General features: G+C 38.7%; 2 protein-coding genes across 3 annotated transcripts in view; both read left to right on the top strand.

Moving 5' to 3' along the window:
- The window catches only part of PRDM5 (PR/SET domain 5), a 202,698-nt gene that overhangs the window by 44,088 nt on the left and 130,838 nt on the right, over positions 1–27,772 (top strand). For both annotated transcript variants that reach the window (XM_041758534.1, XM_041758535.1), the window contains exon 3: positions 22,327–22,461. In XM_041758534.1, coding sequence (XP_041614468.1) covers positions 22,327–22,461 — 135 coding nt within the window. The remainder of the gene's footprint in view (positions 1–22,326; positions 22,462–27,772) is intronic.
- LOC121493040 (ferritin heavy chain) lies at positions 3,711–4,644 on the top strand. Its single transcript, XM_041758536.1, has one exon. It carries the CDS (start codon positions 3,918–3,920, stop codon positions 4,467–4,469), a length of 552 nt encoding a protein of 183 aa, XP_041614470.1. The 5' UTR covers positions 3,711–3,917; the 3' UTR covers positions 4,470–4,644.

The following is a 27,772-nucleotide window of genomic DNA, read 5'->3' as shown; positions in this document are numbered from 1 at the left end:
CTATGAGGCTAATGGGAAAAATGAGGTTAGGGACATAATGTGAAAAAGTGCTCCAGTGACATATAAAATAATATATAAGAATCTAATAAAAATGGTAGTAGTTTTACACATATTAAATGGTTAGGCAATACATAAATACTGTAATAAATATGTCAATTTACTTTTAAAAAGATCTGAAGTTTGCTTGTGGAAGTATTGCAATTGTGAGTTCCAAAGAGGTAGTGGGAGGAGGGTTATCTGAAATTTGGTGGAAGGTTGTAAAACCCAAAATGGATGTGTATGTCTCAGAAGACATGGTAAACTGAAGTAGGTGGTAAATATTTGAGGTAGACATGTTTTGTGTATTTCTCTGTGGCTTAGTTCAACTAGGTGCAGTTTTCTTCATCCACTTAGTGTTTCTGGGAGACAAAATTTGCACAAGCAATTACAAAATTTGTGTTATGCTGAAATTTTTCGCTAGTCACGTTGGAACCCAACTGACATTTTCAAAGCAAACATCATAGCAGAACAAACTGTATATACTTGAAATCCTGATGGTTTTGTAGCTTTATGAAGGTGTTTTAGAAATAACTACTTAAATTACTTGTCCAGTCCAACATGGTACGTACTACCCTTTGAACAGCTAGTCCCTGCAAAAAAGAAATATCTGGAAGCATTTTCTTATTTAAGGAGTAACTACCAAAACACCCATTTGTACTTTGCTCCTTGTCTACTACTTTTTACTGAATCTGTCACTAACCTCATTGCTCTGTCCACATCACACTTTCCTCTTGCCCTTAGATTAATCATTTCCCAGTATTCCCTTTGATGTTTAACTTTGGCTCAGTTTTTCTATATGGCCAGTTTTCTCATGGACACTTGAGTCCCATTCCAACTTGACTTAGCCGCCAGAAACCATCTTCAGCCTTCTTAGTTGCTTTACTTCTTGGGCGCAAGTAAAGCTGTGGTTTCAGGGTTACCCTTTGAGGTATTTGAAGTATTATCACTGGCTGACAGTGGCTTATATTTTCAGTTCTACACCTGGTAAAGACAGTGTGGCTGCTTTATCTCAGAATCTTATTTATTTATTTATTTATTTATTTATAAAAAATTATTTTAATTTTTTAATAGATTTTATTTATTTATTCATGAAGGACACAGAGAGAAGGCAGAGACATAGGCAGAGGGAGAAGCAGGCTCCTTACAGGGAGCCCGATGTGGGACTCGATCCCGGAACTCCGGAATTAGACCCTGAGCCAAAGGCAGATGCTCAACACCCAGGGGTCCCATCTTAGAATCATTTTTAGCACAGTGCTCCAAGCAGCCACCATGGATCGGTTGGAATTGGCATGCAAATTGAAAGCTCTTCCCTATTTTTGTTTTGATAGTTTTCTGTGTTTGTGTGGTATAGGCTATGACTTCCAGGATGTCCTGAGCCAGAGCCCTGGGTAGGTTAACGGGTGGATGCAGAAAGTTGGCCACATGCCTTTGGTTACCAGATTTGGCCAAGCAGCCCACTTCACTTATCCCAGTCATCAGGGAGGGCCGGGCCAGACCCTCTTTATATCATCATAGGTAGAGAACACTGTCCATGTACTGCCTGCTAGAGAGGAGAGCCTGTCCACAGCCCAGTGGTGTGACTTGCTGCCTGGGAGCCAGGCAGGTGATTATGCTGCCTGTTCCACTGTCCACACTTAGAGCAGGAGCCCTCTCCCACTTCTTCCTTACAAGGTGCTGCCATTGCCTCATGAGCCGTGGCTCTCCTCTCAGGCCCTAGGCAGTATGTGTACTTCCTGTTAGGGCCAGAGGGTCATGTGCTTCAGAAAGACCTAGAAACCTACAACCAGGGACTAGCTTTCTCAGGTGTACTACAATGCTTCAGTACTAGACAAGAAAAAAGAAATTTTAAGAACAGTGTTAAATAATAATGATGTAATAAGAAATCTTGTCTTATTCCTGATTTTAGTGTCAATGTTTATGTGTTTCACCATTAAGTATATTGGCTATGATATAAATTGGCTATTATTTTCATTTTGAAGTAATATCCTTTATTCTTAGGAATGTGGGGCCAAAGTGAAACCAGTCAAATGGAGTTAAGTCAAATGTTTCATTTTTTAAAATCTTCTCTTGAGATTTGGAAGCATTTTAAATTCTACATATTTATCTCTTTTTCATCTAGTAAGTAAAGACAAAGAAAAGATGACATTTTACTACCCCTGCTTCCAATTCCCCCTTTCCAAGTTTTGTTGATCTGGGATTAAGGTCATTAGTATGGACTTCATATATCAATCTTCTGATTCAATAATAGAATTTTTTACTGTTGGATTTTTGAGTTCCTGATTTTGGTTATTTGGTCAATTGGGAAAATATTTATCAATGAAAGTAGCCCCAAATCTGGATAAACATTTTATAAAGTGTGGGTAATAGCCCAAGATGTGTGAGGAGCTAATAAGAAAGCACCTACTTAAATTAGATTCTGTCTGCAATCTCAGAAAAAATAATATACTTGGCGCTAAAAGAAAAGCTGTTCTTGTAGAAACTGTTTATTTTTTTTCAAAAAATCATGGAAAATAGGGCAAGTGAAGTCTCCAGTGAGGAAAAGGTAGATTTTGGAAATTATCAGGTTCTTCAACTACAGAGTTTTGGAATGAAATACCAGACACATTGCTTGAGTTAGAAAAGTGGCAAACATCAGAAACCAATGGGGTATAATAGAGCTTGAGTTAGGTCAGGTGTGGTTTTTAATGGTTATGTAAGCCCAAAAGAGGCTTGCAAATCTGAAACTCTGTACCCATTAAACAGCTCCCCATGTCCTCCTCTCCCCAGTGCATGGTAACTACCATTCTACTTTCTGTTTCTATGAATTTGGCTACTTTAGATACCTCATGTAAGTGGATTCATACAGTGTTTGTCTTTTTGTGGCTGACTTCTTTCAGTTTGCATAATGTTTTCAAGATTCATCCATGTGGTAGTATGTGACAGGATTTCCTAACTTCTTAAAGCTGAATTTTATTTTATTGTATGTATACACCATGTTTTCTTTATCCATTCATCTGTTGATGGACATTTTGGACTTCCACTTCTTGGTTATTGTGAACAGTGCTGTTATGAACATGGTTGTGCAGACCTTTTCTTGAGATCCTGCTTTCTACTCTTTGGGGTGTATACGTAGAAGTAAGTTTACTGGATCACACTGCTGGATTGATTGATTTTTTTTAAGGAATCTCCCTAGTATTTTCCACAGTGGTTGCATCATTTTACATTCCCACCAGTGGCGAACAAAAGTTCCAGTTTTTCTACATCCTTGCTGAAACTTGTTAGTATTTTTAAAATAAAAGCATTCTAATGGTTATGAGGGATAGATAATATTTTAAGATTTATGATCAATATTCAAAACCTGTTGGTAGCTAGAGTGATGGACCAAATGCTTATGTGATGAAGTATGGTGAAATGTAAAGTCAATTTTTGAAATCTGAGGTGGGTAATATCAGACTGGAATATTGACTCATATGCAAGTGGCTTAAGGGTTTATTTGATTTATATGGAAATTGTGGTTCGCCGTATTACTTGGCAGCTAGATCAAAAACCCAGACTGCAATAAAAGAAGTGGAGTGTTGAGATCATGGGAGAGATAGTGCTATTGTACTGTGCACTGGTCAGACCCTATCAGGAGAGTCATGTCATGTTCTGGATGTTAGCTATGGGTCTGGAGATTGGTAAACAACTGACATTCCGGCCAGTCTCCGCCGAGAGTCGCCGCGGTTTCCTGCTTCAACAGTGCTTGGACGGAACCCGGCGCTCGTTTCCCCTACCCGGGCCGCCGCTCAGAGCCAGCCCTCTGCCACCTCCACGCAGCGCTCTCGGACCGCTCCGAGGCCTCCGCCGCCGCCGCCCCAGCGCCGCGCAGCCGCCGCCGCCGCCTCTCCTCAGCCTCCGCCATGACGACCGCGTCCCCCTCGCAGGTGCGCCAGAACTACCACCAGGACTCCGAGGCCGCCATCAACCGCCAGATCAACCTGGAGCTCTATGCGTCTTACGTCTACTTGTCCATGTCTTACTACTTTGATCGTGATGATGTGGCTTTGAAGAACTTTGCCAAATATTTTCTCCACCAATCTCATGAGGAGAGGGAACATGCTGAGAAACTGATGAAGCTGCAGAACCAACGAGGTGGTCGAATCTTCCTTCAGGATATTAAGAAACCAGACCGTGACGATTGGGAGAATGGGCTGAATGCAATGGAGTGTGCATTACACTTGGAAAAGAGCGTGAATCAGTCACTACTGGAACTGCACAAACTGGCCACTGATAAAAATGACCCCCACTTGTGTGACTTCATTGAGACTCATTACCTGAACGAGCAGGTGAAATCCATCAAAGAATTGGGTGACCATGTAACCAACCTGCGCAAGATGGGGGCTCCCGAATCTGGCATGGCAGAGTATCTCTTTGACAAGCACACCCTGGGAAACAGTGATAGTGAGAGCTAAGCCTCAGGCTGTCTTCCCATAGCCACAGGGTGACTTCCCTGGTCACCGAGGCAGTGCATGCATGTTGGGGTTACCTTTACCTTTTCTATAAGTTGTACCAAAACATCTACTTCTTTCGTTTGTATCATTCCTTCAAATAAAGTAATTTGGTACCCAAAAAAAAAAAAAAAAAAAAAAAAAAAAAACAACTGACATTCCACAGAGAGCAGCTGTACACAGAAGGGGTTTGGAAACTGATCTGTCCACCAGTCAGTTGAGAGAACTGGAGCTCTTAACCTGAAGACGACCAGAATCAGACTTGTCTTCATAGGACTTAAAATGTTGTCATGAAGAAGATGGTAGAGGTTTAGCTTTCCTGTTTGAGAACAGAGCGAGAAAACAAAACAACACAACACATGTAGGACTGGAGCACAGCATGTTTCTAATGAACCTGAGAAAGACTTTTCTGACTGTCAGAGGGGTAGAGTTCCCCTTTCAGGGAAGTGTTTGAGCTTGGGTTAGGAGGGGGTCGGAGGTGTACTGTGCAGGATAATCCTCTGCTAGGTGGAAACCTGGCAAGATGGAGCTATGCAGAAACCATTTGTGCCTTCTTCTATAAGCAAGAGACTCTGAGAAGCTAGAAAAAACCCAGCTCTGTCCACAAAGGGCCTGAAATCCAGTAGTGTCCATTTTTGCCTGCCTAGAACTTTGAGCTAATAAATTTTTTCCATTAGGAAGAGTCTGGACTACTGAGTGTCCACTCTGGGGTGACGGTGAGCTATAGTCTTTTTCCAAAGTGCTGCCAAGTGCCCTAACAGAGCCCAAGACCTGACCCACTGCTAACCTCTCTACATTTGTCTTCAGTATTTCCTGCTTCACATTTAACTCTTTTATTATAATTTTACAATGCTTTTACCCCACATGTGTGCCTTTGCTTTTGCTAGTCTAATTGGACTGTGCCCTCCTTTCTCCCCACTCCTGTCCCTTATTCCTGCCAGACTGATGTAGGGGCATCTCCTCACTGCTCTCTGAATTCACGAGGTAGACTACTATTCTTGAGTATCTGTCCCCACATGTTGGACTGTGAGCACGTTGATGGGGACCCCATGTTACTGATCTGTGTACTAGTGCCTACTATAGTGTTGCATAGTATAGTGACATGTTGTAGTTGCTTATGACTTTTAGAATAATAGAAGAGTTGAATATTTGTGTTTTTTTTCAGTTTAGGTCATAACAGTATGTCGTTCTAGAAACCTTAATCTGGTTGAAATGTGCAAGTTGAACCTCTCCCTTCCTTTTCCTTTGCTTTCCTCCCCTTTGCTCCTCTTCCCCTTCATCCTCTCCACTTCTTCCCTCTCCAACTCCTCTTTCAAGACTATGCAGTCTCCTTACACCGTGTTCTCATGCAGAACTTGGCAGGCATTTTCTATTCTGTAATTCATGCATCTGGTAACCAAGCCTGAGTATTTCCAAGACCTCAGATGTATGTAGACCCTAACAGAAATTCCAGATCACTTGTGTGTTGACGTGAGGGTTTTTTTTCCCCAATATCCCAAATGAGGTTCAAACATACCTTGTTCAGTTTCTACACATTTGTCTTTTTATTTACTTGTCTTTCTAGTTTTTTTGTATTTATGCCAGTCTCCTGATGCCAACCATCTGTTGATTCTTTAATATTATAGCGACGCAGGCTCTGTTTGTATTTAGAGTAGTTTACATTTTTATGTTTGCCAAGACCTTTTGCTGTTATTATGTGGTAAATTAAACATGAGAACAACAGACAGGCTAGAAGTCTCTTTATGAGCAGCTTGATGTATTTGTGTCTGAGTATATAAGTTGTTGTGTGGGTACTCAGTTTTTGGTCTGTTTTAATTAATTGTAGCTCTGATTTAGGTTTAGTATAAAAAAGTAGATTTAATGAATTTTTCCGTTAGTTAGGTGTGGTATTTTTTACAAGTAACACTAGCATTCATGTAACTTCTTTGCATACAGTGGAGCTCTCCAAACATTGCTGAAAGCTTACATAAAATTGTACCTGAGGAATTCCATGTTTTCTTTTTACATAAATGTGATTAATGTTCATGGACTTGAGTAAATTCCATCTAATGATTTGATCTATAATTTCTTTACTGTATGATAAACGACTATTCTGAAAGTACATTGTTCTTTGAAGAAATTTTAGTACAGTTTAGATAATTAACATTTTGACATACATATATGTTACTTTTTTTTTTTTTTTTTTTTTTTTTTTTAATTTTTTTTTTTTTTAATTTTATTTATTTATGATAGGCACACAGTGAGAGAGAGAGAGAGGCAGAGACATAGGCAGAGGGAGAAGCAGGCTCCATGCACCGGGAGCCCGACGTGGGATTCGATCCCGGGTCTCCAGGATCGCGCCCTGGGCCAAAGGCAGGCGCCAAACCGCTGCGCCACCCAGGGATCCCTATATGTTACTTTTTAACTTTGATTAACGGATCATGTTTTTCCAAAATCTTTCCCTTCTGTTAGGCCCTAGAGGTTCATTGAAAACATATATATTCTTTTGTCCACGTTTAAGATGGCTTTGTACAAATCTCATAGATATTTCAAAACCCAAAAGGACTGTGTTGACATATTGCCAGAATTTACAAGTTGTCTCCAGTTGTGTATTAATAAGTAGATTGTAGGTGACCAGAAGAGGAATATATTCTATGTACAGTAAAAGCTGTAGATCTTGGTATTGTGTCCTGTTTTTTATCTGTGGGCATCACTTTCAGGTTAAAGGGAGTATGGGAGTAGGTTTTCCACAAAGAAAAATCTGTTTTCTTGAGAGTTACAGTGCTGAGCAGCATTTTTTTAGAGTACCTACAGTCTATGCAACTGTTTACAGATTTAGCATGTTAAGGATCTCTGTTCCCACATAAGTTAGCATGTTTTTCTTTAATTCCATGGTATTATGTTTTCTTTTGGTACCGTTGCCAGAGCACCTGTCATCATTGTAATAAAGTTATCACATCTCCATGGAGAAAAAGGACTCCAATGGGTAGTCTAATCACTCGTTTTTACCTCTATTGAAATCTGAACTCCAAAAAGCTCTGAAAAATTTGTTTTTCAAATTTATGTATGTATCTTATTTAGCAGCAAAACCTGACTTGAACCTCTGTGAGGTTGTTTGTTTGTTTGTTTTTTTCTGGAAGGTTGTTTGTATTGTAGCCTTTTATTTTTATCCTATTTAGTGACTATTCATACATTTTGTGCAGAAATAGAAATGTGTCTGATTATGGGTTGGTGTTCCAAACTCTGTAGAAAATGTTATGTGAATAGTGTATGCATTATAGTATCTTTCTAAAATAAATGAAAAAAAAATCATCTTTTCAAAACATGTGGTTAAAGAATTGTGATGTTGTATAGGAACATTTCCAATTTCTGTTTAGGTAAAAGCTCAAGAACTGTAGGTATTTCCATAGGAGAAAACCGTTAAAGTTAAGTATAATAGGCTAATAATATATGAGTAGAGCAGTAGGTTTTAGAGTCAGTAAAGGACTCTTTATTATTGAACATAAAACATTATGTGTGTTTGGGAGTTAGAACATGATAACAGCCATGTGTATAAGTGGTTCTATCTTGTAGGAGTTCATTACTTCCGACATCCCGATACTGTCTGTTTCACCCAGGAAACATATTTGGAAGGTGAAGTCATGGGTCTAGTGAGCTGATCGTTAGAGTTTAATATTAGAGTTTTTGTGTATGTATAGAACAAGTTTTTCTCACTTTTGTGTTAACAGCTGCCAGTGAAGTGAGATATTTCTGGACAAAGAAGGTGTTTTTGTCACTTTGTAATTCTAGGTGACTTATCTTTAAAGGTAGTTTGTTGCAAACTTAAAAACATGCCCTCAAAGAAAAGCCCTAGATTTGTAAGCACACTTTTATAAACTCAAACCAATATTACGTAGTACTTTTTGAGCATCAGTTTCCCCCGACTTCTTCTCTTTATTGTGTTCTACATCTGTATTTTTTAATGGTTTATTGTGCCTTTACGAGGTGAAAAAGTAATAGAAAAATATTTATGGTCAGTGGTTTCCTTATGTGTTAAATTCTTGATGTAAGTTTGATATATCTGTTATATTAATAAAAGTATATTGGAGCTGTATAAAAAATATAAAAAACCCCCCATAATTGAAGGCTTAAGATTTGGGGAACTGATGAAATGGGAAATGTAGAAACATGTTTTTTTTTAATTTTTAAAGAGGAACTGATTATCTCTGTAACCCAAGAGTTAGCATTGACATTTATAAATAATATATATGTAGTAGGACCTTCCTCTATTGTTTTTCTTCTTTCCTTCATTTAAGACTGAATCCTTTACATTAAACATGTTTATATTATGCTTAAAGGCATTTGCATTATTTTTATGTAACTAATATTATGTAGATTGTCAGTCACCATTTATCATCTCATCTAAAGTAAAAGAAGCAAGACAGTGAGGATCTCCCTTGGTCTGACAGCTTCAAGGAGCTGGAATTTGGCCGACAACCTGAATGAGCAGATTGCTACACAGTCTTCCCCATAAATGCTACTAGGCCCACCCATCTAGACTTCTGACCTATAGAACTATTGGATAAGAAATGAGTATTGTTTTAAGCTATCTGTTTGTGGTAATTGTGGTGCAGCAGTAGAAAACTAATACAGATCTTTGTACTAGGAGTTGGGTATTAGTTTTCAGTTTTGCCTGTAACAAATCACCCCAAACTAAATGCTTAAGACAGTACCCTTTTCTTTAATCTGTTTGGCAGAGTGAGTTCTCTGCTTAATTAAGGGTCTTACAAGGCCATATCAAGGTGAAGCAAGGCTGGGTTCTCATCTGAAGGTTTCAATGATCAGTTTGCTTCCAAGCCCATTCAGATTGCTGGCTGAATTCTGTTCCTTGAGGTATAGGCCTGAGGTGTTTGTCCTATTACTCTCCCAGCTGGCTGCTGGTCAGAAGCAGTGTGTAGTTCTAGATCTTTTAGGATCCTCTATCAGGCCACCTCGTAGCCCTATCATCTCAGTAATGGAAAATCTTCCTGTCAAATCCTTCTCATGCTTCCTGGCTCTCTCACTTCTCTGTTTACCAGGCAGAGAAATTTCCCTGGTTTTAAGCAGCTTGTGTGATTAGTTAGGCTTCCTAAGGGTATATCCTCCCTTTTGTGATACAACATAATCATAGGAGCAGTGTCTCACTGTACTCACAGATTCTAGCTACACTCAAACTGGAGAGCATTCTCAAGGATTGAGGAGTCACTCTTAGAATTCTGCTTACCAGTTGGCAACTTGGGACCAAGGTTGTAAGGATATTGAGTTAGTATAATGTGGTGGGCTCTCTCTTGGTTTGAACCCTAGCGTCAATTCTTAACTAGCTGTGAAACCTTGGATAAGTTATTCTGAATGTCTCAGTTTCCTTATCTGTTAAATGTGGTTAATATGTAGCATCCACCACATGGGGTTGTTTTGAGGAATATATTATATATTATGTGTAAAGGTGCTTATTAGCAAAGTGTCTGGCACATAATAAACACTCAATAACTGCTAGCTGTTATTACTACTATTATTTTTTCTTTAAAGCAGGATCCTTTTATGTTTCGGTTTTCATAGAATGAATTTGGCTAAATACAAAGCATATGTTCAGTAAAAGTAACTTGATTCTGATCTAAATGGGAGACTTTCATCATTATGGAATCTGACTCACATGAGCATCTCTCAGATGGAAGTGTGATTGCCATTCCCCTGCTCCAGACAGGGGATATGTGCTTTTAGAAGGCCTGGGCCAGGTGTGTGTGAGTGTGTGCCTATATTTTGGGTCAGTCTCAGCCTGTGGATAGTAGTGCTAGGCATCCCAGAGGAATGCCTGAGGTCCATGCTACCCCATAATTGAAGGTTTAAGATTTGGGGAACTGATGAAATGGAAAATATAGAAACATTTTTTTTTTTAATTTTTAAGAGGAAAATTGAGTCCATGCTACTTTTTGGCTAGCCCCTAGAGACATTTCCCCGACTGCAGATAATGTGACTGGACTGATCCTTATGGTTCTTATGATTTCAAGATGAACCTCAGCAACAACCATTAGAAACTTTGAAAAAAATGTTTATTAAGTATGGGCCCTGGAGTGTACATGACCTGCCCAGGGCCACACAGTGAGGTCACGGAGAGAGAGAGAGAGAGAGAGAGAGAGAGAGAGAGAGAGAAAGGGTGTGGACCTGGGGTTCTGCCTTTATTGGAGTTGAGGGTGGGATGCCTAGGGTTTTGTGGGTTCACTCTTACTGGTGAATTTAAAACATAAGAGTGGGTGGGAATTAGAAGTATGGGAAGGGAATAACAAGTGGTCAGAATGTCAGTTATCTATGTCAACCAGAGCTCTTTCTCTCTAAAAAGAGAACTTTAGGAGTAGGGCAGCCAGGCTCTTTATCTAGCTATGTGACTGTCAGTGTCTTCATTCAAGATGGAGGTCTTTGAAATAGAAGCCGAGACAATAAAATCTTAATGTCAGGCATTTCCATTACAATCAGAAAAATTAATTGTTAGGTGCTCACACTGAGACCTCAGTGCATTGGGAAGCAGGTAGAGTGTCCTGAGCTGAGACAAGTTAGCATGTGAAGGCCTTGTATGTCATGCTAAGGAGTTTGGACATTTGACAGGCAATGGGCAGCTTTTTAACAGGCAGTGGTATGAGGAGATGTTGAATTACAATGAGAACTCTGATGGCAGTGTGAAGAATGAATTTGAAGACAGATTTTGAATCAATGTGGAGAAATACTCAATTACAGAAATTCTATCAGAAAAGTTTAGGAAGCTCTGGTGAAGGTGAGGGTGGAGCAGACTAGGGAAGTCTGGATCAGGTGGTGGTCCTGGTGGATGCTTTTGGCCAGGAGATGTGAGCATCTGAGCCAGAAGCAGGTCTAGTTTGAGTGAGATTGGGGTTTAAGAGTAGATGGGAATCCAGGAGATCATTTGATGAGGAGTGTCTAAATTGATGCCTGGGGAGTATAGTCCACCATTCTGGTTACGCCTCCCAGAGGAAGGAGACTGATGGCATGTAGAGGACCAAGGAGTTCCAGCTGGCAGGGCAAGACTGGCCTTCAAGGGCTCCCCTCCAGGGCGAGTTCTTAGTTTCATTGACTCCCTGGGCCTGGATATGTAATACCAGCTGCAAAGAAAATCAGATCAAGGGAAAAGCCCCAGCTTTTTTTTTTTTTTTTAAATCAGAGAGTATACACACTACTGAAATATTTGTGTCCAAGGTTTGGATGGCATTCCTTTCCAGGCTTTTTGTTGCCAGAGCAATTAGTGATGCCAGACATAGCTTGGTCTGTAAGGGGGAGATATTCCAATTCCAGTGATCTGCCTCCTGGCAGCATGAGACTTTTGGCAGCCTGAAAATGAGCTATAGTAAGAGAGAAGCATCTTAGTACAATATAGATGTGTGGCCCCTTTTGAGCCAGTTCTTCTGTTCATATCTGGATGATAGAAAGTAAGACCTTTAGCTAGAAATTTTGAGTGAGGGACCTAAATGTTTCAGGAGCAAGTAGAGATCAGCTTCTTGAAGACTTTTTTTCTGAACACTCCTTAACTCAGGTGGTATGCTGCACATTACCCTTACTGAGACTGTTCTGTGACGTTTGAGGGCCTCCTATGAATTATATGTGAGGGTCATATTTTGCCATCTTCCCATGTGTCATTATATGACTCGAAGATGGAGAGTTGCAAACCATTGGCCAACCAACCTAATAGACTAGATGTATGGATGGAAGATTTGAGAAAAATTGTCTACTTTCCTCTTTGATGCATATAACATATATAGCATTTAGATTTTGTGTTTATGTTCCTTCCTGTAACTACCTGAAATATGCCTGTCTGTATGGTTTTGTCTGCTTTAGATTCAAAGCTTCTAGAGGGTTAGTCTGTTAGATATTCTCCTTTTATACTCTGTTTCTCTGATATTAGGTACCAATGTTCAAAACTTCCAAATCAACACTTACCATTCATCTTTCATTCTCTCCTTAACTTTTCAATTCCGAAAGGACATTTGTTTTTTAGGTCCCCTTTTTTTATGTGGAAGTTCCCAAGTTGAATGCCAGGTGTATCTCTTCCTATTTACTATTTCTTTCATGTAGACATTGGATTTTCAATTTCTGTTAGTATCAGTGAGACTAATCGTTCAGGCTTATAGGTTTGGAGTATTTTTAACTTTAACTGGACTGTACCTCACATCGATTTCAAAAGAAGATTATACCCAGGTAGTTATTTTGTAGTTACCCATTGTTTTCACTTTTAAAGCCATTACTTCCTTCCAGAGCCTATTGATTCACATCAGAACCAGTCATTGGTATAATTTTTTTTCTATAGTACAGTCACATTTTAGGCAGGGCTCAGGTTCTGAAACTATCTCTTAAGGTAAGAGTCTCATATAATTAAGATTGTGGGCCTTGAAAAGGAATGGTCTTTACTATTTAAATTTGTTTTCTTTCTTTGGTATTTTTCCTCAATTCTTCTTTTGGTTGCACAGATGTAGTTTAATTTGTGTAAGTTAAATATGTGTGCGGTGAAACTATTGATTTTGAAATGACCTTCTGCCTCTTTTGTTAACAAATTTGTATCCCATACGATCAGCACCTGGGCTGAACTCGAGTATCTTGTGTGCCGGGGGTTTCCAAGACCACCCCCACATTTGGAGATTCACTGGAAGCATTCAGTGGATTCAGCATATAGTTTTACTCATGGTTAAGATTTTATTGCAGTGACCTAGTAAGGATAATATAGCCAAATTTTAGATAGAAAAGGCACTAACAGAGTCGAGAAACCCACGTGTGGATTTCCTTATGTTCTCTCCCTCCCAGAGGGCATTCTTCTCTCAGTAATGAAAACGCAGCCACATACATGCGTATTTCTGTATAAGGAACTCCATTAGAAATGTAGTACCCAAGGTTTTTATTGGGGAATTGTAGGTATTTTCTGCCTCATGTGTAGCAGAATCCCAGATTTACAGAAGGAAAGCAGATGTTGAGCATAAACTAAATTGTTTACAATGTCTAGGCACAGTGAACCACCCTTGTCCACTAGGGTGGGCTACGGACACTCTGAGAACCCGAGTTCCCATGTACCAGCCAAGGGCCAGTCTTAAAGGCAGACTTTCTAAGCCTGATAGTCTCATGCCTGCTAAGTTTATTCTTTTTGCACATCTTCCTGATTGGAAGCTTTTTGTAACTACTCTGCTCTACTCTGACATTGACATTTCATGTCGGTCCATTCTTGGAACTTGGCACTGTGGCACTGTGTTTTACTTTACACCCGTGTATACTAAATGTTTTTAAATGAATGAAGTATATATATATATATATATATATATATATATATATATATATATAGTGTGTGTGTGTGTTTATATGTGTGTGTATATATATATATGCAGACTTTGTAATAATCAGTGTATTGATATTTGTTTTCTGTTTCCTCATTAATACTGACGATGTTGAGGAAAGGAACTGTCTTCTAGAATTTCATTTGTAGCTTTTTGTAGCACATTTTAAAATAGCCAATAAAGAAATGTACAGGAAATGTTGCTTAATAAATATTTACTGATAAATGTTGTCACTTTTTAGAATTCTTCATCACACAATTATGAGAAGGGGAAAGGATAAACATTAGTAATTGGGAAACATTTGTTATCTTGGGTTCATTCTTACATGAAGATAACTCATTTGGTCTGAATTAAGTTATATATGTTTTAAAGACATGAATAAAGAGAATACAATTAATTTAAATGGATTGAGTAGATTTAGTTTTAATAGCCTCTAGGAAAACCATTCACTTTAGAAAAAATCTGAAAACATGATGACTATAGTAGTGGAACTTGTGTTAGAAGATCAGCGTCAAAGGGAAAGTAGATTTTTAAAACTTTTTCTCCCTGTGGACTGTACTCTTCTCTTTGTTATTTAGTGTTTCCATAACCTTTGCCTAGAAGTTTTCAGATACAATGCATCTCATTTTAAAAATACCACCAACACTGTGATCTCTGGATCTTAGAGATTATCACTGTTTTCAACCATTTCCAATGATTTCATGAAATGTCTGATAATTAGAATTTTGCTACTTGAATTTGTCTATTATTATTTGGCACATTTTGTATACCCTTTCAATATGCCATAGGGAATGTTTTCCAGAAGCTGACTTCATGGCTTTAGTCTGTGTGAGTTTCAAATCTATATTAAACAATTGGGCAACACTATAATCTCATAAAACTAACTAGATTTAAAGTTTTGTGAATTGTTTCTGATCTGATGGGTGTTATCAAACTGTCAGAAGACATTGACTTTATTAATATGGTTTTCTAATTTGTTAATGAAATGACGCTTATAGAGAAATCATCTGCCTTATGATACTGAAAAAAATCAAAAAGTATATAAGTCACAAAGTAGTCGAAATAGATGCCACAGTATTCACACAGTAACCCTTGCATATTCTTTACAGAAAAGCCCTAAAACAATGGGTATAATAAGCTAATGTCAGCTGAATTTACTTTACTCTTTTTTTTAAAGATTGTATTTGTTTGTTTGTTTATTTATTTATTTATTTATTTATTTATTTATTTATTTATATATAGAGTTGGATGGGCGGGGTGCAGAGGGCAGAGGGTGAGAAACCCACTAGGCTCCTTGCCTGGAGCTGACGTGGGGCTGGATCTTACAACCCTGAGATCCTGAACTGAGCCAAAATTAAGAGTTGGACACTCAATGGACTGAGCCACCATGGTTCCCCTACTTTATTCTTTGTGCAATAAAAACCTTGTCTATCCAGAAATGCCACTGAAATCTGAATACCTGAACATGTTTGTAAAACTATAGAAAGGGGCAATGACTACACTGTGAAGTCGGTCTCAGAAATTTAACGTGGAAAAGATGGTGCGCTTTTGACTGTATCTTTCAGTTTATGTCAGTTATTCCATCTTTTAAAAAAATAGCTCAATTTTCAAAATACTTTGAAAGGCAAGGCAAGGCTCAACAAAGGAACACCTTTAAAAGTTTTACATTAAGCCTCTCATTACACTCATAAAATATTTTTGAACTTTAAAAGGAAATAAGGGTAATGGCAGGTTTTAAAAAAGACACATTAACTGAGCTTTTAGTGGATAAAATATTAATTGAGACCATCACTGAATCAAAAGTTTCAACTTCGGAGTGGTCAGTTGCCTAAGTATAGATAGGATTTACTTAGCTATATAAGCTTGACCAAGTTCCTCAGTTAAACTTGCCTTGGCATCTGACCCTATCTCGAAAATGTGCTTGATATATACAGGTTAGTTAATTAAGAGGCAACTTCAGCTAAATCTAAGGTGTGGAGCCTAAAAAGCCTTTGTGATTTTAAGTCGCTTCAGTAGACATAATGCCCAGATCACAGGTCGTATGGCCCTTTCTATGCCAGATTATGTCCTATGTTAAGATAGCTCTAACAGACTGGTGTGCTTCCATAGAGGACAACCAGGGTAGCGAAAGAGCATAAATCACATCAGACAAGGAAAGCATTACTTGTCTTATAGAAGACAAAACAAAGACAAGGAGAGACTCTTGCTTTCAGAAATTCGAAGATTTATATGTGTAAGAGAATTGAAAACTACTAAAAAGGGCAGAGCTGGAATTGATGACAGTTGGTCATAGAGCAGCATGTGTCAGTTTGGCAGAAAGTAGAATGTTGATTCAGCTGAAATGGTATCTGGATTTGCTACTACCTTATAGTGGCATCTGCTCTTTCTTCGGGTGTTCAGGTAGAGGCTGTTTGAATAGATGTTCGATTTTTTTAAAGGATTTTATTTATTTATTCATGAAAGACACAGAGAGAAAGGCAGAGAGACACAGGCAGAGGGAGAAGCAAGCTCCCTGCGGGGATCCTGATGTGGGACTCGATCCTAGGACTCCAGGATCACAACCTGAGCCAAAGACAGCTGCTTAACCACTGAGCCACGTAGGTGCCTCTGTGTTTGAATATGGATCGTGGTGTTTACGATCCTTTTCGTGTTTTTTTCTTACAAAAAGTTAGCATTGCAGAAAAATGGTACTTCTGTTTCCAGCTCTGCCATTGAAAAAGCAGTGTTTGTGTTAAGGCCTCTGTTGGCCACTAGTGAGCCTCCGATTCCTAATACTTTGTGATTGCAGATATCCATTGGTATACAGTACCATCCTGCATCTTCCCCCATCCGATGCTTAAATAGTCTCTGTGAGGTCATGGGGCAGAGACTGTCATCCCCATTTTGGAGTCAGGACTCTGGCTCAGCTCGGTGAGAGGGAGTGACTCACTCGAAGTGATATAATCAGAGCCTGGGAAACAGCTCACTTTTTGATTCCTAGTCCTGCATTTTCTCCAGAATACTTTTCTGATGTTCTTCAGCTACACATATTTAGGGCACTAATTACTTGTAATGAAAAACTGACTTAATTTTTCACATCAACCCTTTTAAGTTATTTAACTTCCTGTGTACTGTATTCTGAATGCTGTTCAGTTAAAGAGACTGCGATCTGTAAAAATATGTGTTTTCTATCTGCTTTTCCATCTGGAGATAGGGGATTCCATGGGTCGGGGTTATTAGATAATACGGAGAGGGAAGATATAAACAGATAGGCCTCAGTGATATGTGTATACATGTGTGTGTATAAGCCCAAAGCAGGCAAGAATTTTTAACAGAATCCTTTGAAAAATCAATAGAAAAAGCCCTGTGCCCTTTGCTGAAAAACTGTAAATCTCTACTGTCCTAGTGACGATCTTTGTTGATTTCTAAAAATGTGTCTCTCTTGGGTTTAAATCTGAGAACGGTGTGCTGTCAGAATTGATTACATGAGCAGACTTTTTTTTTCTTTGTGCTTCTAAGGATATCCTGAGATCTGTTTAATTGGACACTGAAGGCAGAGCATCTGGCCTAACTTCAGTTAAAAACAAAGGAAAAAATGCCTGTAATTTAATATAAACATATGGTGCCATCTGATTCTCCAAAGATATCCCTACCTTAAATATTAGTGCTTAAAACTAGCTTCTTTAAAAAGCCTTATTGAAAGACAGAAGGGAAAATATATTTTATTTAATAAATAAATCATACAACATACTGCAACTTCTCATTCAGGATATTATTGCTATATTTTTTGGAACTGACTGTACTTCACTGCCATTAAATTTTGCCATATGTTAAATAAAATTCTCTTGATTACGTTTTGCCATGTCCGGAGACAAACATGACTGATTAGTTTTGCTGATGTCCTTTTCTATAGTGAGTAAAAAATTCCTCCAACATTCAGAATAATTAAAGGAGAATAATAGAGTAAGTAACACTGTAGAATTTTTTCTTGTGAGAATTATCCAAATAATAAATAAGCTCTTCTGTCTATAGTTGACCCAATTTAACACAGAAAATGTTTAAATTTAAGGAAAGAAAATTTATATTGGTTACGTATTGCCAATTTTTTTCCTTTTATTTGCAAGTTAGGATTTTCTCTTATTGAGCTGAATCTTTTTTTGTGATTTCCTCTGTTCATTACTGGTGGGAAGACAAGATCAACTGTGACTTATATTTAGTACTACTAATCTTTGGTCTGAAGAAAGGTACAGGTCCATAGTAGCATGTCTTCTTGGACACTTCAGAAGTGATGTCAGTAGTATTTAAGAGTCGAATCTGCGAAATCCCTACACAATGACAATTTTCATTTAATGTAAAGTGGCAGATTCATAGAACTGAAAACAACTGTATGGAAGTGTTAATGTTTTCATTTTTATATGAGGGTTTCTTTTCTTTTCCTTCCCCACCTTAGCTACCTTTTTTTATGTAACTGGCTTAGGAGGTCTGTGCAAATCAAACAGGGTTTGGGATCGAGATGGTTTTTACTGCAAGATGAGAATATTCACTCATTACAGGCCCCCAGACATGTGGGAGATGATCTTCAGTAGGACAGTAACCAATACACTTCATCTTCATGAAAATTCAAATAAAAGATGATGCTATTTGGAAGACAAGTTTTGACAGGAAAAAATTATATTTTGGCTGCAAAGGTTAGTTAGATGCTGGAAAATGATACTAAGAGGAATATCTTCCTTATTCCTTAGACTTTAAAAATGTTCAATTTATTACCTCAGGGTTTGGTATCAAATTAAAAATAGATAAATGGAGACTTTAATAGTAGCCATCTGTCTGGAGAGTTTTTATTTGGTTTGTCTGGAGAGAGGAAGGATGGCTTAGATTATCTTTGAATGTCTCTTAGATATTTCAAGAGGGGAATGTTGTGGGTAGGGTGGGAAGATACAAATCACATGAGCAGATGATCTTACAGCTTCAGGGAAGTGTTAAGACTGGGAAGGGGAACAAGGCACTTCAGAGTTGGAGGGAACAGGTAGCCTGCAGAGAGGAACTCAGAAGTCATTTGGTTCAGGGTGTTTTGAATAAAATAAATAGTGGTTCTGTTAATGAACAAAAAGAAGTATCTCAGCTATGAATATGGAAGCAACTCTACAGTACACTGCTGTCTATGATCTTGTTGCTATGAGAATATAAGTAATCCTGAATCGATATGTAAAATGGATGTATTGAAAGGGACAGGTTTCATCAGAAGTTTAATATAAAATTAAATGGTGCTTGTCTCCTAAGCTGTGATGTGGTGTGAGATGGTTACAGACAACCAGAGTGAATACATCTAATGGACCGGAAATAAGTCACTAATACTGAATACTTGGACCTGGTTGGAGGCAAAGGGCCTGGGAAAAAGCTGAAATATACAAAGAGCCAACGATGCCCCTGGCCGAGTGTCCTTACTCTAATAAGTCACAGAGAAATCTTTGTTACATTTCACATCTTTGAAGAAAGAATTCCAAATGTCAGACACATCTGATGTATATTGTACTTCCTACTGGGCAGCCAATGTATGACTCAGAGGTAGTTTCTGTGAGTAGTGCTGTCCTCTCCAACGGAGATATGTCCCTGACAGAGCCATTGGGGTTTCCCTACATAAAAAAAGTTGGATTGTGTGGATTCCAACAGTAATGGTGTTCTGGAAGAGAGTGTCTGTTTGTGTAAATGGAGGTCTCAGTCCTTGGATTCCCCAGAAGATTTATGTGGGGATCTGCACTCCAATAAAGATAGCCAGAAAGAATGTAGTAAATGCAAAGCAGTTCATTAAAGCAAAAAAAGTGCACTTCCAAGGTGGGAGAATAGGCAGGTTCTGAGAGGTGGAACCGGCCCCTAGGTTGTTCTGGAATTGGGTATTACTGGGCCTCTCTGGGCTGGGAGGAGCTGTGATCTGCAGTGAGGTGGTCTCTTAATGGAGGCTGCCTCCAGTCATTTGGGAAACTCCTCCCACAAGTTGGGAGTAAGAGTTTGACCCTCTGAGGTTTGGCAGCCTTCTCCATGGGGGGGGGGGGATAGAGAGTTGTAGCCATTATGCAAATACATTATAATGAGTCTAGGGGTTACCTTGGGGTAGGGGTGGAAGGGGAGAGAGCATGTTCTACACCTGTGGCATTTGATCTGCCCACCCCAAGGTCTTAGAAACTACAAAGGAGGCCATTGTCTTCCCAGGATTTTAATGTGTAGCTTATTTATCACCAGCCTTGCCTCTGCTCCTCTCTCCATCATTTCCCTTTAAAGACTGGGGACCGTGCCTTAGGGTGTTCCTTCCACTGCTTCAGTCTCCCTTCTGCGAAACAGTCGCAGATTTTAAAATCTGATTCTAAGAAAATTTTTGTTTCAAGAATCTAATGGCATTGCTGCTCATTCTGCTTCATTTAGCTCTTTGTCAAGGTAAACAGTTTTGTTACTGTAGCTACAGAGGAACCGGGAAAGGAGACTTCATACCCAATTATCTAACGTGACTTATTTAATGATTTATTCACTGTCCTTAAAGAACAGTGAGTTGATGTCCTCTTTGAGGAGGGGCATGGAGAGTTCTTTCTATGTATCCCAGCAGTCTTTCTGGACACTTCTGACGTTACCCAATGGGCAGTGAGGGGTAAGCAGCAACATAGCACAGTTTTCAAGTGCCTCCCAAAGGAGATCTCAGTATGAGCTTTCCTAGTGAGAAGTTACAAATTCCCATGGCTTCTCACCTAAACATATGAGATATAAATAGTAGGTGTTTATAGTCCTGAGTTCTTCTTTTAGCAGTTACAATATCAAAAATTAAATTTCTGCTTCTCATGGAGGTCTCGCATTTTGTCAGCAAGATTTTTAAATGATTATTGAGGATCCTTTGGCATTTAAGAAAACAGGAATTGTTTGAGACACATGGCAGTGAATGGTATAAAGACAGAACAGGAAAACTGCATTTTTTCTGGACAATATATGCTAAAATCTTGACATATCAGTGTTTGGAGCTCATGTAGCAGATGTTTTGATGTAACAGTGTTTTGGAGGTAACTTGACCTCTGCAGATGGCTTCCTAGTCTGTACATCAGTATGTGGCTGGACCTGTGCAGTTTGTTTGATGTCCCTGCCCCTCATTTTCTTGGTTGCTTCTGTGCCACTCCCGGGGCCTTTCTAATTGCCTTCTATGTGCTGTTCTCTCTGGGTAGGAGCACTCTGTCTCCAGCCCTCCACTGGCCACTGGCCAGTCCCTACCTTCTTTAGAGCTCCTCTCAGGTCAGAGAGGCTGTATCATCTCTTCTGAGATTGCTCAGCTCCCCTCACTCTGCCTCCTTCTGCTCTGCTTGAGTTGTCTTCACAGCTCTTACCTTTACCTGAAGTGATATCCTATGCTTGTTTGTTCTTAAGTGCTGCAACGATGTCCAGTTCCAGCTGTCTTGTTCACTGAAAGATTCATAGTGCCTTAAGTTGTACCTGGCACATGGTAGGGACTCAGTGAATTATGTCCAGTGAATGCATGATTGTCCAAATGGATCATTGGGAAATTCAGACATTATTAGGCTCGTGGTGCTTTATTTTATTAAATGAAGTTTTGGAGATGTAGAATTTGTTTATCCCCACCCCAAGTCTGCAAAGGTGAATTTATATTCTTATATTTGTGTTACTTGGTATTAGAGATCTGAAGTGCTGATCACTCACTCCTTTCCTCCTCCCCTGGATTCCAATGGAATTTAAACACACAGTGAGTTGGATGGAGATTGATTTTTCCATTATTAAACTGAGCACCGCCTGATAACCTACAGCGTGGGGGCCTTGGAGAAGCTTGATTTGAAGCAACTTGGTTTCCAGAATGTAAAATGAGCTACCCACTCCTTTGGCAGTTACCTCTCTCCCTCCAACTGAATGTTGAGTGGGTCTGACCAGGAAGCCTTATGGCATGAAACAAAAGACAGAGGGCGCACTGACCTCAACAAGCCATGAGCAGGCCATGAAAAGACAAAATGGAACCTATTTTATTTATCTACTATTTAGAAATGTGAAAATGTGGCTCAGTGGATGTCAGATTCTACTGGTTTCATTGGCAAGTTCTCCTCATATGGAAAAGATTCAGGAAACAGGTGGAGAGTGAAATTGAAAGGATTGCTCCAGCTCTGCCCCCCCTCAAGTGGGAACCAAGCAGTATCCCCTTTTCAGTGGGAAAAGGGGGACAGGTTGCAATTATGGTTGTCCCCTGGGTGGTTGCAGTTGCAACACGTCTATTAAAATATACCAACTAACAAATAATTTGAACCAGAAAAGAGCTATCAACTCTGAGAGTTGCTGCAATTGTGAGTCGTCTAGACATCTGCCAAATAAAATAGTAGGTTCTATTTGTACGTATGTTTAAGGGGGAGAATGGATGTTAATCCAGCATCTATTCAACATCTGTCAATAAGAAATGTGTATCCTTATGAGAAAATATCATATCCTACTCTTGATATGTTTAGTATGACTAATACTAACTTCATGTCCAAACTCAGCAGCTTTTTATGTTTCAGGTTCGTGGGAGTAAGGGAGAAGTACTATACATTTTGGATGCTACCAACCCTCGACACTCCAACTGGCTTCGCTTTGTTCATGAGGCACCATCTCAGGAGCAGAAAAACTTGGCTGCCATTCAAGGAAGCTTATTTGCTTCTTATTTGTACTATGTACTGTGAGAGGAATGAACCAATTTATAACTGCACTCCCTGTTTTAAATTTATTCCCAATGACCTGCTTCAAATAACAGTAACTAACTCATAAAGCAGAGAAATCTCATGTATTCAGCATATGCAGAAAAGGGTTAAATCTAGTTGTAAATTGACACCAGATCATTCTCTTTATGAGAATTCTTGAGGGAATGAATTACATGCTCTGATAATGTCCTTGGCAGATCTTGTTTTCAAGTACTTTTGATTCATTCAGTGAACATTTATTGATAGTTTCTTTACTTGATGGTTTATTTGGCTCGTAGTGCAATATTCTGTGTTATTACTTGGGAAAGGCTTCATGGAGAAATTTTATTTGGGTATATCCTCATGACTAGATTTTGAGCTTCTCGAGGATAGTGTATTAGCCAGTGTTTCCCAGAGAAATAGAACTGATAGGATCTAGATATCTGTCTTTCTGTCTATCTATTTATATATCTCTCTATCTATCGAAAGATTCATTCCAGGGAATTGGCTCACGTGGTTATGGAGGCTGGCCAAGTCCAGAATATGCAGAACAAGTGTCCCACCTTGAATCTAGAGGCCACAGGCTGACGTAGAAGAACCAGTGTCCCACTTTACACACCGTTAGGCTGGAAGAGCAGATATTCTAGTTTGAAGATCATCAAGCAGGAGAATCCTCTTATGTGGAGGAGGATCACCCTGTTGTTCTGTTCAGGTCTTCAACTGATAGGATGAGGCTCACCCACACTGGAGGACAATTTGCATTAGTCAAGTCCATCTATTTAAATGTTAATCGCATGCCAGAACACCCTCACAGAAACACCCAGAATGATGTTTGAACAACTATCTGGTGATCCTGTGGCCCAGTCAAGTTAATACATAAAATTAACCATCCTCAGTAGGAACCGTATTTTATTGAATTCCATATCCCTGTATCCTTGCCTAGTGCTGCACATTACATTGGGCTCTGACAGAAACTGTGAGTTGAACATAGCTGATTCCTCAGCAGAAATTCCGCCAAGATGAGAAAAAGTTAAGCAATAAGTTTTTAGAGGAGTCCTCTAATTAAAACTCCTTTATCAGATGGTTAACAGAACGAAGAAACATTGCAATTTACTGGGAAATTGGTTGATTGCATGTGAAAGCACAGCTCCTGGTACCTAAGCTGCAAAAAAAAAGCAAAGCTATGGTTGGCAGAAGTAAGAGAGAAGGGAAAGAATAAGGAAACTAATATTTCTTTAAGAATTTACCATGTGCGGGCAGGCCCAGTGGCTTAGCGGTTTAGCACTGCTTTCTGCCCAGGGCGTGATCCTGGGGACCCGGGATCAAGTCCCATGTCAAACTCCCTGCATGGAGCCTGCTTCTCCGTCTGCCTCTCTCTCTCTCTCTCTAATAAATAAATAAATAATCTTTAAAAAAAAGAATTTACCATGTTTATTGTTCTAGAAGCTTCATTGTACATCATGTCATTTACTCTGATCCGAAAGACTGTAAATTTAATAATTTGCTGAGAGTTATGCTGATTTCACTCCATTCTGAGTGTAAAGTCCACAGTCAGAAGAGGGAAAATGCACAGAATTAGGTTTTAAAGTAACCAGAAAGGATAGTCATCTAGAATATTCCATTTCCTGATGTTATTAGCTAACCATATTTTCTCCATACAGATAAGCATTGGATAACCAATGTAATTACTGTCTTTTTTTGTCTGGATAAATGAGAGATGCCTCTTACAAAAGGCTAGATTGGGCTGGAAAATAGAATCTTTTTGGCAGCTGGAGATATTCAAGCCACTTTTTAGGTTATTCAGGATATACGTTGATCCAACCACAAATTTCAACTGATATTTTTAAATGTGTATACATTAATTTTTTCCAAGCATTTTGTATTTTTTTTATGGCTTCCTGATGCAGTCCTCTTCCAGCACCTCCAGCATGACCTCACAATTTTAATTTACAAACTCAGTTCAAGTGTCTCCTTGTGAATGTTACTGATATCAAAAAGCCTACATGTAGACTCATGGAATTTACTTTAGGCAAACCCACTGTTTTGTGTTCTTTCTTTATTCTGTGTTTTAGAGAATGTTATTCTGTTTAAACTACATTTTTTCCTTATGCTTAAATAGTAACTCTAACCTTTGCTCAGCTGCCTTTTGTTTGTGACCTTTCTTCCTATTGGTGGTTATGTCTGTATCATCGATAACACTCTACGTTTGCCCAGACTCCCAAAGGATTGCCTGCTCAGCTTTGAGTTCCCTTTAACTGTATATTTTGCTTGCAATGATCCCTTTAGGTAATGGAATACTATGTCGGTAAGTGTTTATCTCTACCTTTTACCCACATCACTCCTCTAGGCCCTACTTATGTATTTCTTTATAAGGGAACCACCTGCACGTCTCTCTTGTTTAGTAGCCGGTGTTGCAAAGACTCACACAGTTCTCCCGGTCATTCGGTCATTCAGTGTCGTACCTGTCTTCTGCTATGTCAGGTGCGCTTCCTTCCTTGAAATAGAGTAGGAATCTACAGAAGATGACTGTTGGCAACTTTGATACTCTCAGAAATTATTGTTCGATTTAAGAGGAGGTGAAGTGGGGGTGGGACTGGAAGAGGATTCATAAACTAGAAGATCTGTGAAGTTTCATATTCAAATTAATTAGAATCTGTTCAGAGGCCAGTGTGAGAGCCTTTTGGTGCACAAGTGATGACAGTGTCTTTAATTCCTTTTAACATTATCTTGGCTTTTCCTTAGAGTGGGATCGAGTGCACTCTGTGTTACTTGCCACAGAGCACAGTATGGATCTTTGTTCGCTCCCTTGGCGGAACGTCTGTTTTCCTTGAATGCTAGCTGGAGTAGCAGACTGTTCAGGGTTCAGAATCACATCTGAGCTGGGAGCAGAGGACCCAGCTATAATGGGTCACAAGGCTGACAGTGATGTCAGCCTTCTGATTCGGTGGAATAATCTCCTGAGGGTTGCATTCCAGAAACATCGAGCTGGTAGGAGAAGACCATAATGTTTCCTGCTTAACATTATGAATCACTTACATTCCAAATTGTATCTGAAATTTGGGGTATTCAGGAAATTTCTTATTTGAGCTGTATGTCCCAGGAGTGGAGTAAATGAGAAACATTTGTGGCTATGTGGCTTGCTTGGTGGAAAACATCAATAGTTGGTCCAATTTTTTTGGACAAGGGATTAAGAATTTGAAGTCTGTTTTGGCAGAGAATTGGAACTCCTTTTTGGAGACTTAGTTCACTGGTAGTTTTGCAATTTATTTGATTTTGGAAGATTTGCTTTGGAAATGATGATTTAAATATATGAATTATTGAAGGATCTCATAAGCAAAAAATTCTTCCCACATGCACACATTTCAGAACAATTCATTGAACTGTATGTTCAGACTTCTGAAAAGTATTTCCAACTGAACCAGAAAATTCTAAGTGTGAAAGATGTGGCTTAAAATGAACCAAAAGAATTCTTAGGCTCCATAAAAAATGGGTGATTCTTATTACTAAGTATTAATTTCTTTACACCAAAGGAAAAATGTAATATTGGAAGAAATATTTGACCTACTCAGATTTTACAGGCTTTTAAAAATTTCTGATCTTTTCATAGAAAATTATTTATGTACAGAATTACATCATTTAAAGTCAAGACTTTGAATTCTTGGAATATTTTAGATATAGTGCTACATCTCATGTTCTTAAGGACATAGTTCCAGGCATCCCTTCCTGGGACTTTTTTGCAGCAAAATATCAACATAAATGAAAAGGTGGCTTGGTGTTATAAGAAAAAGGAGCATATGGAAAACCTGGGTTTTTGGAACACCTCATGAGGGATGTCAGGTTGTGGGGATGGACTGAATATGTTGAGAGAGCACTAGGTATTGAGCCAAACTTGTGATGTCAACAAAGCTTTGTCCCAATTCTGATGTCAGTTTCGTTTTCCCATTAGCAGGAGAGCTATTTTATTACATATTATTTTCTCTCCTTTCTCTGCCTTGTGCAAGGATGGATAGTCTTAGGCAGTTTATCTTGGAGTCTTCTGGTGACACATGATATTTCAAAATGGCGGAGCCGAGAGATCAAATGTGGATTCCTGTGAGAGAAGCAACTTGATTGTTTCTAAAGCACAGACAAGACTTTCTCCATTGTCATCAAGACATTGAGATCCATGGGCTTATTAAATGTTGTTGATGCAGCATTCAGATCGCAGGGGCACCAACCTAGCAACCAAAAAAAAAAATCAACTGGATTTTTCATTTATACCAAAAATTATAGAGTTTTCTCTAATTCAGTTTCTTTTCTGTTTTTTAATCAGATTTATATAAATGTTTTTTTATAATTTTTCTAGACTCTGTTACAGAATATTAGGGAGCAGCTATCTAATGATTTCTTTAGTAATACCGTAATAATATCAGTTAAATATCTTGGAGATCTTTTAATGGATTATTTTATAGTAAAGTACATATTTGTCTTTCCTTAGTTAAAAGTTTAAAATAAGTACAATTAGAAGCAGTAGGTCCTATGAAATTTTAAGTACTAGCCCTACTGTGGCTACATATTAGTAATATGTATAGGAAGTTAAATTATTATATTACTTATAAATATATTATTTTAATTCAATTGGAGTTTATAGCAAGTCAAACGACTATTTTTAGAAATATCCTTAAGCTGTATAGATTGATAACTTTGAAATACATCATTTAATCCTTAATAATGATGATGGTGACGGCAGCTAGCACAGAATAGGTACTATGTGCCTATAAGTGGTCATGTGTATTAGAACCTTAATATGTACCATGAATATGTGAGGAAGGCACTAGAATTGTCCCCTCCTCTGTCAGGTGAGGTTGCTGATGCAGAATCTAAGTAACTTGCCTGAGCCACACGGCCATTGAGTAGTGGATAGGAACTGAGGCCAGGTACTTTGTCTTCCCTGTCCACCGTGTAAACCTCTGTGCTCTAATACCTTAGAGTTAATTTGCAAAAGAGTAAACACAGATTTTAAAAGCCTTCCATGCTTCTGAATTTACTATTTAGATAGTTTTGAAACTACTGAACATTTGCAAACAGTTTCATTTAAGAATATACATAGTTTAGAGTTATTTAGAACTCATGTTCCTTGATATTTTTAAGTTCTCAAAACATCCTGAATTCATTCAAAGGCATTGCACCTTCTTTTCTTTTATACAAAAGTCATGCGTAGGCAATATGTGTTTTAGCCTCTTTTTCCCTTTGGTGAGGGAAATTAGCTTTGTTGGAGGATGAGGAAAAGTTAGAGTCAGTGGACAAA

Source organism: Vulpes lagopus, chromosome 6, assembly GCF_018345385.1.
Source record: "Vulpes lagopus strain Blue_001 chromosome 6, ASM1834538v1, whole genome shotgun sequence".
NCBI lineage: Eukaryota > Metazoa > Chordata > Mammalia > Carnivora > Canidae > Vulpes > Vulpes lagopus.
Note: the sequence above shows the minus strand (reverse complement) of the source record. Positions and strands in the feature narration are given on the sequence as shown.